The 14,291-nt window shown below is 45.9% G+C and overlaps 1 protein-coding gene across 1 annotated transcript in view; it reads right to left on the bottom strand.

Annotated features, from left to right (window-relative positions):
• The window catches only part of LOC125448494 (alpha-2-macroglobulin-like), a 170,493-nt gene that overhangs the window by 64,879 nt on the left and 91,323 nt on the right, over positions 1–14,291 (bottom strand). The window contains exons 30-31 of the mRNA XM_059638137.1: positions 10,095–10,163; positions 9,041–9,146 (exon numbers count right to left, since the gene is read on the bottom strand). Coding sequence (XP_059494120.1) covers positions 9,041–9,146; positions 10,095–10,163 — 175 coding nt within the window. The remainder of the gene's footprint in view (positions 1–9,040; positions 9,147–10,094; positions 10,164–14,291) is intronic.

Here is a 14,291-nt window from a genome sequence, read left to right as displayed (position 1 = left end):
AAACTATCACCCCTCGATTTGTAGCTATGCCCCCTCGCACCAGCTGATGTCATCATCCTCGGAAAAAGACTCACTGTCCACCCTATCTAATCCTCTGATCATCTTGTATGTGTCTATTAGATCCCCTCTTAGCCTTCTTCTCTCCAATGAGAACTGACCAAGCCCCTCAGCCTTTCTTCATAAGACCTTTCCTCCAGACCAGGCAACATCCTGGTAAATCTCCTCTGCACCTTTTCCAATGCTTCCACATCCTTCCTGTAATGGGGCGACCAGAACTGCACGCAATATTCCAAAATGAGACCGCACTAGCATTTTGTACAGTTGCAGTATGACATCTCGGCTCCAGAACTCATTCCCTCTACCAATGAAACCTAACGCACTGTAAGCCCTCTTAACAGCACCATCAACCTGGGTGGCAACTTTCAGGGATCTCTGTCCATGGACACCAAGATCCCTCTGCACATCCGCACTGCCAAGAATCTTTCCATTGACCCAGTATTCTGCCTTCCTATTATTCTTCCCAAAGTGAATCACCTCACATTTATCCGCATTGAACTCCATTTGCCACCTTTCAGCCCAATTCTGCAGTTTATCCAAGTCTCCCTGCAACCTGCGACATTCTTCCACACTGCCCACCACTCCGCCAACTTTAGTGTCACCTGCAAACTGAGTAATCCATCCACCTGTGCCTGCATCCAAATCATTTATAAAAATGACAAACAGCAGTGGTCCCAAAACAGATCCTTGTGCACACCACTAGCGAATTGACTCCAGGCTGAACATTTTCCATCAACCACAACTAGTTGCCTTCTTACAGAAAGCCACTTTCTCATCCAAACTGCTAAATGTCCCTCAATCCCATGCGTCCATATGTGCTCCAATAGCCGACCACGTGGAACCTTATCAAAGGCTTTACTGAAGTCCACGTACACCACGTCAACGGCCCTTCCCTCGTCCACATGCTTGGTCACCTTCTGAAAACTCAAATGAGGTTTGTGAGACACGACCTGCCCTTGACGAACCCATGTTGACGATCTCCAATCAAATTGGTGCTTGCTTGATGTTTATAAATCCTATCTCTTCTCATCCTTTGCAAAACTTTTCCAACAACAGACGTAAGGCTCATCGGTCTATAATCACCTGGGTCATCTCTACTGCCCTTCTTGAACAAGGGCACAACATTTGCAGCCCTCCAGTCCTCTGGTACTAAATCTGTAGAAAATGAGGACTCAAAGATCAAGGCCAAAGATCAAGAGGATAGGAGATGGTGGTGGGGCTTGATGTGGGAGGAGGGGATAGGAGGGAGAAAAGACAGGTTCGGGAGGCGGGGATGAGCTGGGCTGGTTTTGGGATGCAGTTGTGGGGAGGGGTGATTTTGAAGCTTGTGAAGTCCACATTGATAGCATTGGGCTGCAGGGTTCCCAAGCAGAATATGAGGTGCCCTTCCTGCAACCTTCGGGTGGCATCATTGTGGCACTGCAGGAGGCCCAGCATGGACATGTCATCTGAGGACTGCGAGGGGGAGTTGCTTAGTGTGAAGTGAGCATAGGTGATGTGCAAAGCGGTCCCCAAGCCTCCGCTTGGTTTCCCTGATGTTGAGGAGGCCACAATGGGAACAGCGGTTGCAGCAGACCACATTAGTGGCGCCGATACAGTCATCACTGTCACGGAGGAAGAGGTGGGGTTTAGGGCCAGTGTAGGTATGGAAGAGGGATCGTTCCATGTCACCTACAAAGAGGCAGGCATAGCTTGGGCCCATGCGGATACCCTGGCCACCCGCTTTGTAGGAAGTGGGAGGATTTGAAAGAGAAGTTTTAGTTTTCAAGGACCGCAACTCCATGCACCCCCCACCCCCAACCGCCCCCGGCAGTGGTCGAAAACACCCTTGACCGGGTCACCCGCATTTCCCACAACTCACCCCTCACACCTGCTCCCCATAATAACAACCAAAACAGAGTCCTCCTCGCCCTCACGTACCATAGCACCAATCTTCGGATTCAATGCATCATCGCCGACACTTCTGCCATCTGCACTCTGACCCCACCACCAAAGACATTTTTACCCTCCCCACCCTTAGGTGACTCCCTTATATGCTCCACACTCCCCTCCAGCACCCCGTACACGCAGCACTTTTCCCTGCAACTGCAGGAAGTGCTTCACCTGTCTCGATACCTCCCCCCTCACCCCCATCCCAGGCCCCAGGAAGAAATTCCACATCAAGCAGATGTTCACCTGCACATCTGCTAATGTGATATACTGTATTCGCTGTTCCCATTGTGGCCCCCTCTAAATCGGGGAAACCAAGCGGAGGATTGGGGACCTTTGCAAGTCACCGATGCACAAAAGAACTGCACCTACCAGTTGCAAACCGTTTCAACTCTCCCTCCCAATCCTCAGATTATTGTCCATCCTGGGTCTCCTGCAGTGCCACCTGAAGATTGCAGGAGCAGCACCTCATATTCCGCTTGGGAACCCCGCAGCTCAGTAGTATCAATGTGGACTTCACAAACTTCAAAATCTCCCCTCCTGCTCCCGCTACCCAAAACCAACCCAAATATTCCATCCTAGATAATAAAATGTGAGGCTAGATGAACACAGCAGGCCAAGCAGCATCTCAGGAGCACAAAAGCTGACGTTTCGGGCCTCGACCCTTCATCAGAGAGGGGGATGGGGTGAGGGTTCTGGAATAAATAGGGAGAGAGGGGGAGGTGGACCGAAGATGGAGAGAAAAGAAGATAGGTTGAGAGAGTATAGGTGGGGAGGTAGGGAGGGGATAGGTCAGTCCAGGGAAGACGGACAGGACAAGGAGGTGGGATGAGGTTAGTAAGTAGATGGGGGTGCGGCTTGGGGTGGGAGGAAGGGATGAGTGAGAGGAAGAACAGGTTAGGGAGGCAGAGACAGGTTGGACTGGTATTGGGATGCAGTGGGTGGAGGGGAAGAGCTGGGCTGGCTGTGTGGTGCAGTCGGGGGAGGGGACGAACTGGGCTGGTTTCGGGATGCGGTGGGGGAAGGGGAGATTTTGAAACTGGTGAAGTCCACATTGATACCATTAGGCTGCAGGGTTCCCAGGCGGAATATGAGTTGCTGTTCCTGCAACCTTCGGGTGGCATCTTTGTGGCAGTGCAGGAGGCCCATGATGGACATGTCATCTAAAGAATGGGAGGGGGAGTGGAAATGGTTTGTGACTGGGAGGTGCAGTTGTTTATTGCGAACTGAGCAGAGGTGTTCTGCAAAGCAGTCCCCAAGCCTCCGCTTGGTTTCCCCAATGTAGAGGAAGCCACACCGGGTACAGTGTTGCGGGAAATGCGGGAGACGCGGTCAAGGGCGTTCTCGATCACTGTGGGGGGAAAGTTGCGGTCCTTGAAGAACTTGGACATCTGGGATGTGCGGGAGTGGAATGTCTTATCGTGGGAGCAGATGCGGCGGAGGCGGAGGAATTGGGAATAGGGGATGCAATTTTTGCAGGAGGGTGGGTGGGAGGAGGTGTGTTTTAGGTAGCTCTGGGAGTCGGTGGGCTTGAAATGGACATCAGTTACAAGCTGGTTGCCTGAGATGGAGACTGAGAGGTCCAGGAAGGTGAGGGATGTGCTGGAGATGGCCCAGGTGAACTGAAGGTTGGGGTGGAAGGTGTTGGTGAAGTGGATGAACTGTTCGAGCTCCTCTGGGGAGCAAGAGGTGGCGCCGATACAGTCATCAATGTACCGGAGGAAGAGGTGGGATTTGGCGCCTGTGTAGTTACGGAAGAGGGACTGTTCCACGTAACCTACAAAGAGGCAGGCATAGCTGGGGCCCATGCGGGTGCCCATGGCCACCCCTTTAGTCTGTAGGAAGTGGAAGGATTCAAAAGAGAAGTTGTTGAGGGTGAGGACGAGTTCGGCTATGCGGATGAGGGTGTCGGTGGAGGGGTCTGGTCGGGCCTGCGGGACAGGAAGAAGCGGTGGGCCTTGAGGCCATCTGCATGCGGAATTTTAACCTCAATGCGAATCACTGATACAATTTTAACCTCAATGCGAAGCCTCTTCCAGGGATGTCTAAGCTGAAGAAGTTACCCTCCTCCCTCCGGACCAACCTCAGGGAATCTCTCTCTCATTGCAACTCTCTTGTAATCTCTTCGGCCTTGAAACTGCTCGACCATGTCCTGAAGCAAACCAGGTACCACAGCCACATCACCTTCCTCAGCACCTGCCTACGGAACCAGATCATCCCCAACTACAGTCCACATTTCAGCCTTCCCAATTTGGCCCCAACCGTGAACACCTCTACACCCAGAATATTCAGACCCTTCAGAAGCGTTTCTCCCTGCGAGTCCTGAAACAGACACTCGCAGCCATGCGCCGGCACCTCCACACACTGCAATCCAACCTGCCCCAGCTCAGAGCCTCCCTCTCCCAGCCCTGCAAAGGACCCCTGCTGTTTTTTATCCTCCGCAGGATCCACAGACTGAACACCCAGTTTCACTCAGCTTTACTGGACACCAAAAACGTAAGTACAACCAACTCACGGGCCCCTGCCACCCACAAGAGGATTCCTGCGCCTCCCACTCCATGCACCCGCCGCCATTGACCATGAGGACATGGCCGGAGACCCCACCGATGACGTCACATCCGCCTCCGCCGGCCACACCACTTCCGGAACTGCTGCTGCAGTCACCGCCTCCACTTCCAGGTACAACACCTCACACACCACCCTCACCGCAGCTGCTGCCGCCCACCCCGATCCTCCAACCTCCGACGGAACCCCGCCCACGGCCGATGACCTCATCGCTCCGCCCACAACCTCCACAGCCAGCAACCCCAGAGGAGACAGCCACACTGAGCCCTGCCGCATCTTCACCATACCCCGGGACCTCCCACTAACTGACGACGAACGGTCAGTCCTTAGTGAGGGGCTCACCTTTGTCCCCCTACAACCACACATCAATGAATACCAGTCGCGATTGGACAGAGAACAGTTTTTCCGCCGCCTTCGCCTCCACGCGTACTTCTTCAACCGGGAACCGGTTAGAACAATACAGCGCAGAACAGGCCCTTCGGCCCTTGATGTTGCGCCGACCTGTGAACTAATCTAAGCCCCTCCCCCTACACTATCCCATCATTATCCATATTCGGGGAATAAACACTGGGATAGAAACAGGAGAACTGAAATGCAATAATATATACCAGGATAGAAACAGGAAAAACAGTAGAATCTTGAACAGATGGGAATAATTACCTTGATAAAATACCAGTGAATATCTTGGAATAAGCATCCTGGAATTAAAACATCCCAGGAAAAATACCCCAGGCATACATCTCAGTCTTCACAATTCCTCATAGGTTTGATGTTCTGTTGCTGGTTTGGTTAAAAGTTTGTAGCTTCAAACTGCATGGGCATATGCACCATGATACTCATCAACTCTTCAAATGGGCAAAGCTACAAGGAATGTAATGGATAGCAGCAGGAGAGGGCAATCAGAAGAGCTGTGTAAAGACTGTGCCTTTTAGTTTTGTGCTTTTAAGCACGTTGTAATGGATTGCTGCCTGCTTAGCAAACCTAATGTTTCTGGCAGGCATTGTTAAACTGATTCAAAAAGCAGTGAAGTATTTTCAGACAAAATGGAGCCAAGCAGCACTCGAGGGATTAAGCTCTTGGTGACAACAAGAAATTAATTGGTCTGTCAATTAGTGATCAATAACGAATAACAGATACTTTTTGCCTGCCAATGGCTGTATGATTGGTTCCCAGATACTAAACAACTTGGGCCTGGTGACAATATCCAGAGAAGGGATTTAATCCACCAGTTCAAGATCTGTTCCTCTACTTTCTGCAGTCAGAACTCACTTTAAATCTCAATATAAACTGGTTCCCTTTTCTACAATTGTCACTGTAAGTTGTAAATTTTGATGAATAAATCAGAGGCCATTTATAAGGGAACCAGTCACCCTGTGCCCCTTGCAAGCCAGTGAAAGAATCTGGAGAAGGATGACTGAGAAACAGAGTATTAACTAGTATGAGAATCATAAGGACCACCTATATGACTGTGAATAGGAACTGTTGATTGCATTCCCAGTTTTCCTCTGCCAGTAACTGAAATTTCGCTGTCTGTCTGTCTTTATATCTGTCTGTGCAACAGGGAGTTTGTAACAGGGTCCATGTATAAATTAGTAGTATTAAATGCTGATTATAACTGCTTGCCGTAGTTAGGGTCTAATCACCTTTAAAAGAAAAGGTGATCCTTGTAAGTATGGAAATCTTGTGTGTTTTCTGTTGTTGCAAACCTGCGTCCCTGGCGCTGTGAGACAGCAGTGTAAACCATTGAGCCACCGTACCGTCCCTTCATATCCTCTTCATGTCGTCACGACATGGATCACCACAATAGGATCTTCCCCTTACCACCCAAATTCCTGTTCAGCCCTGAGCAGATGATTGAATTCCTGGTAACAAGCAGACAGTCCAGACTGGAACACTATGCCTTCTGTTGATCTCACACCACAAATGCCTTTCTTCTGCTGATTCTGCTGTCAGAGATGTTTCCTCTGTAATTTCGTCGGTCAGGACTCTAAGCTGGAAATGCTATGGCACCTTTGATGGTTCTTTTTGTTTTTAACAGCTTCAAAATTTTGTGTGAGAATCTGGTTTATTTTGCAGATGGCAGTTCCCTCTCTTTGATTTTCTAATGCCCACATTGTTATTCCCTTGATGTCCTATTAATTTCTTTACAAGTGGGTTGGTTCCAGGTTGCCAAATTTGGGGTGGCACGGTGGCTCAGTGGTTAGCAGCACGAAATCCAGCTGTAAATCATATTGGCAGCAATGACCTCAGTGAAAACTTCATGGAACGCTTTCAAGACTGTTCCTTAGAACTGCACATTGTGGAACTGACCAGAGATTTGGTAATGTGTAATCTAACAGGACTAATTCATGACCCCAGAGTGAAGGCATCTCAAGGTAGCAGTGAGCATCATAATGTTCAATGTCGCAAGTTTGACAGGTAGAAGACTGGGTCTAAGACTAGCACATTAAACTTAAATAAAGTCATCTATGTGACATGAATGCAGACTAGCTGAAGTATAGAGAGATGCTGGGCAAGGCTAGATCAATACGGAAGCTTTGTCAGATACCTGGGGTATTTCAGAATAGTTGAAATCAGCTTTTTTCTGTTGTTAAGAAAGTTCTAAGGAGTCAATCCACTGTCCATCATGACTTTTTTCTGGATTAGATTCCCTACAGTGTGGAAACAGGCCTTACGGCCCAACAAAGTCCACACCGCCCCTTGAAGCATCCCACCGAGACCCATCCCCCATTACCCATACACCCCTGAATATTATGGGCAATTTAGCATGGCCAATTCACCTAGCCTGCACATCTTTGGACTGTGGGAGGAAATGGGAGGAAACCCACGCAGACAGGGGGAGAATGTGCAAACTCCACACAGACAGTTTCCCGAGGCTCGAATTGAACCTGGGTCCCTGGTGCTGTGAGGCTGCAGTGCTAACCACTGAGCCACCATGCCACCCAAATAAACAAGTAAAAGAAATGCTGTTCCTGTTCTTCACATTTCCTACTCCTTGAGGCCACCTCACTGTAACCCTGCTCCTCCATCAGCATTAATTGTTCTCCCATCCACATCTATCACATGCAGTTCCTCCTATTTTCTCAATGCAGGGAAAGGGTGGCCCATCCTCAAGACTGAAGCCTCCACAACCCCACCCTCCTGCCTCACCTTCCCTCCCAGCCGCACCTACATGTAATTCCCCAGGAGTCCTGTGGCCCAATACAGATCCCTACACTGTGGTAGAACCAAGCACCTGACTGACTGTGTCAAGCCCCATGGGTGAAAATTGGTCAAACCCCCAGATGATCACCCCTAACTGACCATAATTCCCCTTATCCTTATTAAGAACTGGTTTTCTTTGGCTTCCACCCATGGTCATTTGCTTAAAATGTGCAGTTTGTTGTCTGGTTGTTTATTCACTTAGGGCATATGGGTGGGTATACCTGGCTTGGGGCAGGGTACAGAATAGGGGAAGAAATTCTATTCAACATCTCAAATACTGTGCATAGTTGAGGTATCCTTGTCTAAGAAATGATTTAAATGCCCTAGAGGTGGCTCAACGCGGGTTTACTGGATTGATATTTAAAATGTGCAAGTTGTGTTATGTGAACCTAGTAACTAGGGGCAGGAGTAGACCATTCAGCCCAATCATTTAATATTATCATGGCTGATCTCATCTCGGTATAAACATCACTTTCCTGCCCGCTTTCTTCAGCCTGTTACTAATTAATAATCTATCTCCTCCTTAATGTTGCTCAATGTCCTGCATTCACTGCATTCTTGGGTATTTCCACAGATCCCTGTGTCTTTGAGAGAAGTAATTCTCTTTTATATCCAATTTAAATCTGCCACACCTTACTCTGATGTGATTCCTCATCTTAGATTCCCCACAAAGGGACACAACCTCTCTACATTGACTGTGTCATTTTATGTGCTTCCATTAGATCTCCTCCCATCCTTTTACATACCTGAGTCTGCTCAAACTCTATTTCTAAGACAAATTCTTCATCTCTGAAACTGATCTAATGAATCTGTTCTAAACTACCTGCAATACAAATGCATGCCAACTGAAGTAAGGGATCAAACTATACACAGTAATCCCGAAGTAGTCTCACTAATGTCCTTTGATACAACACTTGCTTACTGCTTGAGGAAAGGCTGGAGAGATTGATTTTGTTTTCATGGAGTTTAGAAATGTCACGGCTGATTATATTGAAGTGTCTAAGAACCTGGATGGTCTTGAAAAGGTGACAGTGGAAAAGGTATTTCCATATGTTGGTGAGTCTAGGACTCAGGACCGCTGCTTTAAAACTAGGGGTCACTTGTTCAGGATAAGAGTTGAGAATTTGTTTCCCTCAGAATGTTATGCAAGTTTGGAACTCCGCCTGAGAAGTTAGAGGCTGGTGTTGGATATTGTATATTTTTAGTGCTGCAGTAATAGATTCTCGTCAGGAGATTGGACGTGGAAACATAAGAGGATTGAGGACTGCTGTACAAATGGACTTACCACCGTGGTAATAATCGTAAACTTTCACAATGGCAGGCTGCAGATTCTCCACGTTGAACTGATGGATAGTGTCAATGGAAAATTGTAGCAGACGGTTCACTTCGATCTAGAGAGAGAAAGGGAGTCAGACCACTCACCAAATGCTGCAGACAGAAATCACAGCATTAGGATCTCAGACTTTCTGCCTGTCTCTCAGTTGCACTCATTCCTCTCATTACTGTTTCACTGTCCCTCTCCCTTGCTCTCTGTCTCTCAAAAAACTCCTTCTACCCTCCCCCTCCCTATAGCTCCCTCTTATCCCTATCCTCTCTTTCTCTTTTACTGTCTGATTCTGCTTCTCCTCTCTTCCCCCACCTCCCTCTCACTCTATCTCGCTTTTTCTCATCCTGTCTAATTTTGCTTTGCGTTCCTTGACTCACTCCACTTGCCCCCCTCTACAATCCTCTCCCTCTTTCTCCTCTGCTGTTTAATCCTGCTTCTCCCCCTTCCCCCCTCTCTTTCTCTCTCCCTAACTTTCTCCCTAAACCAGCACTTGGTTAATTTATTTGTTTCTGCAACTTGTCTCTGTGCTTCTCTCTGTCACTGATTTGCCCTGTCCATCCCTCCTACTCAGTCCCCCTTTCCTCTAGCTGTGCCTCTCACCTCTTCCACTCCTGCCCTCCTACCCCCTGTCCCTTTCATGCTCTCACTCAGGGGAGACAGTGGTCCAGTGGCATTATCACTGATTGTTAATCCAGAGTCCCAGGTAATGGTCTAGGGACTTGAGTTTGAATTCTGGCACAGCAGATGGTGAAATTTGAATTCAATAAATATCTGGAATTGAGAGTCTAATGATGATCGTGAATCCGTTGCTGATTGTCAGGCAAAACCCATCTGGTTCACGATGTCCTTTTGGGAAGGAAACTAACATCTTTACCTGGTCTGGCCTACATGTAACTCCAGATCCACAGCAATGTAGCTGACTCACAACTGGTCTCTGGGCAAGAAATGCCAGCCTAGCCAGCGATGCCCTCATCCTGTGAATGAACAAAGAGAAAAAAAACTCAGTGCTCACCGGATCGAGGTACAGAAACAGGGACCCATCTTGCAATTCAGCTTTTCTGATTTTGAAACTGTCCATGCTCTGAAATGAATGACAATAATTGAGAAGAAATATTAATTGCAATGATGAATGTTAATGAGCCGTCATAACACTAGCACTGACAGAACAGAACTGGTTTCTTAACACCCCAGATTATAAGACTTTTAGTAAAAATAGGGTGCGTAAAAAATGTAGAATGTGTGGCAGGAATGAAAACAAACTTGCTGGAAAAGATCAGCAGGTCTGGCAGCATCTGTGGAGGAGAAAACAGAGTTAACGTTTCAGGTCCGGTGACCCTTCCTCAGAACTGAGGACCCTTCTGAGGAAAGGTCACTGCACCTGAAATGTTAACTGTATCTTCTCCTCCACAGATGCTGTCAGACCTGCTGAGCTTTTCCAGCAACTTTGTTTTTGTTCCTGATTTACAGCATCCGCAGTTCTTTTGGTTTTTATTAAGAATGTGTAGCAGTCTTGCTCAAAGATAATATCATTGTCTTTGAATGGTATGCAGTTCCCAAATTAGAATCTAAATATTTGGACATGCAAAACAGGAGGCAAGTGTTGACCTTGTTGAGTAATTATTAAAGAACTCCAAATTGTGGAAATTAAGTAAAAGAGAGCATTTGTAGGCAGATTATGAAAATCTGGGGGACATGTGTGATAGTTGGTGATTTTGAATACCCTTCAGTAGACAGGGAAAAAAAAAAGAATGTGGGGCATCAGAGGGGAAAAATTCCTGAACTGTGCAGAGGAAATATTCCTGGAAAAGTACATTTCCAGCCCTTCAGGGAGGAGGCTGTATTGAACCTGTTTTAAAGAAATGAGGTAGGCCAAGTGGAGAATATCAGAGTTGGGGAGCATTTGAGGACTAGTGGTCAAAATATAATATGGTATACAATATTAAGTTGGAAAAGGATAAAAATCAGCCAATGATTTAGATCTTCGACTTGTCTAGAAAAGTCTAAATGCCTAGATGTCTGAAAGTTGAACTGGAGCAGGTTGATTGAAATGCATTTTGGTGAATAAAACAGTGCGTGATAAATGGGTGACTGTCAAAAGAGAGATGAACAGGCTATAAGCTGGGCACATACCCATAAGAAACAAATATGGAGTATCTAATACTGGAGTAACATGACTTACAAAAGATAGTGATGAGAAAATATAGAAGTTTACAATGCATGCCAGAATAATAATAGCAATAGGAAGAATGTCTCAAAAGCAGGAGAGAGGCTAAGGCTGGGATAAGGAAGGCTGTGAGGAAGCATGAAGCACAGATGGCAGGCTGCACTAAAACAAATAGTAAAATGTTCTTCAAACATATTAGCAGTGAAAGATTAGTGAGGGATTGAGTAGTGCCAATTAGAAACAACAGGGTGATCTGCTCACAGAAGCAAAGGAAATGGCAGAAAGTACTAAATGAATGCTTTTGTCTTTAACTTTAACAAAATAGAAAATGGTGACAATGGCCTAGTTGAAAATGTGAGTTTTAGCAAATGAGAAACATTAGATGAAGATGAGGTGCTAAAGAGGCTGGCAGCACTCCAGGTAGGAAGTCCCCTAGGCTTGAATGGGAAACGCCTTAGATTGATGAGAGAAGGATGCAAATTGCTGAGCCGTTGATAGAAATTTTCCAAACCTCTGTGAACAGAGAATTAGTCCTGGGGGACTGGAGGATTGAAATGTGACACCTCTGTTTGAGAAAAGGGCAACTGATATCCCAAGAAACTGCAGGACTGTCAGCTTTATGTCAATAGTCGACATACTGATGGGGAGACCATATATGAGATTAGGTAAAAATACACTGAGAGGAAAAGTAAGTTGATACTAGATATTCAACATGGCTCTGTCAAGGGTAGGTCATGTCTAACACATTTAATTGGGTTATTTAAGGTGACACAGACTGTGGATAAGAGTTGTGATATGGATGTTGCATATTTGGACTTACAGAAAGTATGTGATACAGTGCCACATGGAAGGCTGGTTAGCAAATTAGGAAGGTTCAGGACTGATGGTTCCTTGGCATAATGGATTAGAAGTTAGCTAAAAGATAGGAAACAGAGTGTGCATAGGGATGCACATTTCTCAGCTTGCACACAAGTTGTAAGTGGTGTTTGTAGGTGTTGACAGCCTTGCTTTTTTCTGAGGGCAAAAGTAATAAATTTGCATATGATATTAATTGTTGGGAGAAAGTGAATTGTGAAGATGATGCTGGGTGACTTCAGTGGGAGTTGGTCAAATGGGCAGATGCCTGGCAGATGAATTTCAATGCAGAGACATGTGAGGTAATCGATTTTAACAGAAGGAATATGGACAATACAGGCTTAATGGTACAATTTTGAGGGGAGTACAGGATCACAGGAATCTTGAGGTTCCTGTGTATAATTTTCTGAAGCTGGCCAGACAAATTCAAACAGTTGTTAAGAAGATTATGGAAGATTTACTAGAATGATACTAGGTATGAGGAATTTTAGATACAAGGAAAAATGGCAGAAATTGGGCCTATTATCCTTGAAGTATTGAAGATTAAGAGGTGGTCTGATTGCAGTGTTCAAGTTATGAACAATTTTGACAGGGTAAAGAGTTCTATTTCCACAGTTGGTATGTAAGTAAGTAGGGATCACAATTTCAAGATTGTCAGCGAGAGAGCTAAGAATGAGATGAGGAGAAACTTCTTCACTCAGAGAGTTATTAAAATTTGGAATGCCTTGCCTAGTGCAGTGGTAGAGGCAGATTCCACATGAGGTTTCAAAAGCAAGTTGGATAAAACACTTGAAAGAAATGAATTTAGAGGATTATGGAGATAGCACTGAAGAATGCTCGGAAGCTCTTTCAGGAGCCAATACAGCTACAATGGGTCAAATGCCCTCCATCTGTGCTGTAAAATTTGATCCTATAACGCACAAACAGTCAGCAAGTCAGGAGGCACCAGTGGGGAGTGAAATAGAGCTCACCTCCTACATCTCAGTGATGTTTCTGAAAGCCATATGGAACCAGGCTCAATTCTGAAGAATTTTGAAGTGTTGGGAAGGGGAAAACTGATCAATAAAATCAGATCATATGGGATTCCAGGAGAGCTTGTCAATTGGATTCAAAATTGACTTGAGGAGACAGAGGGTAGGGGTGAAAGGTTGTTTATCAGACTGGAGGCCTGTGATCAGCGGTGTCCTGCAGAAATCAGTGCTGGATCCACTTTGTCATTTATTGTCATTTTTATAAATGACTTTGATGAGAATTTAGGAGACATAATTAATAAGTTTGCGGATAACACCTAAATTGAATGTACAGTTGACAGTGAAGGAAGTTATCTAAGATTATAAAGGGATCTTGATCAATTGAGTCAATGGGCTGATGAGTGGCAGATGGAGTTTAATTTGGGTAAATGAGAGGTATTGCAATTTGACAAAACAAAAAATGGCAGGACTTACACATTTAAAAGTAGGGCACTGAGTAGTGTTGTCAAACAAAGAGACCTAGAGGTGTTAATACATAGTTCTCTGAAAGTTGCGTCACAGGTAGACAGGGTGGCTAAGAAGGCATTTTGAACGCTTGCCTTCATTGCTCAGATCATTGAGTGTAGGAGTTGGGAGATCTTGTTGAGGATGTACAGGTCATTGGTTAGGCAACTTGTGGTGTACTATGTACATTTCTGATCACCCTGCCGTAGGAAGGATATTATTAAATTGGACAGGGTTCAGAGATTGAATGGAATGTTTAGGAGGCTGGAGGGTTTGAGTTATAAGGAGAGGCTGGATCGTCTGAGACTTCTTTTACTGGTGTGTAGGAGGTTGTGGGACAACCCTAATAGAGGTTTATAAGATCATGAGGGGCATGGATAACCTGGATAGCAAAGGTCCTTTCCTTAGAATGGGTGAGTTCAAAACTAGGGAGCATATTTTTAAGATGCAAAGAGAAAGATTTAAAAAGGACCCAAGGGACAAAAGTTTCACACAGAGGATGGTTCATATGTGGAATGAACTATCAGAGGAAGTGGGAGATGCAGGTACAGTTCCAACATTTAGAAGACATTTAGACAGGTGTATGAATAGGAAAGGTTGAGAAGGATATGGGTCAATTGCAGCCAAGTGGGACGAGTTTATTTTGAGCAACATACTCAGCATGGACTGAAGGGTCTGTTTCCGTGCTATATGACTCTGAGTCCTGATATTATGA

This window comes from Stegostoma tigrinum, chromosome 29, assembly GCF_030684315.1.
Source record: "Stegostoma tigrinum isolate sSteTig4 chromosome 29, sSteTig4.hap1, whole genome shotgun sequence".
Taxonomy (NCBI): domain Eukaryota; kingdom Metazoa; phylum Chordata; class Chondrichthyes; order Orectolobiformes; family Stegostomatidae; genus Stegostoma; species Stegostoma tigrinum.
The sequence above is the reverse complement of the archived record's forward strand: the minus strand, read 5'-3'. Positions and strand labels throughout refer to the sequence as shown.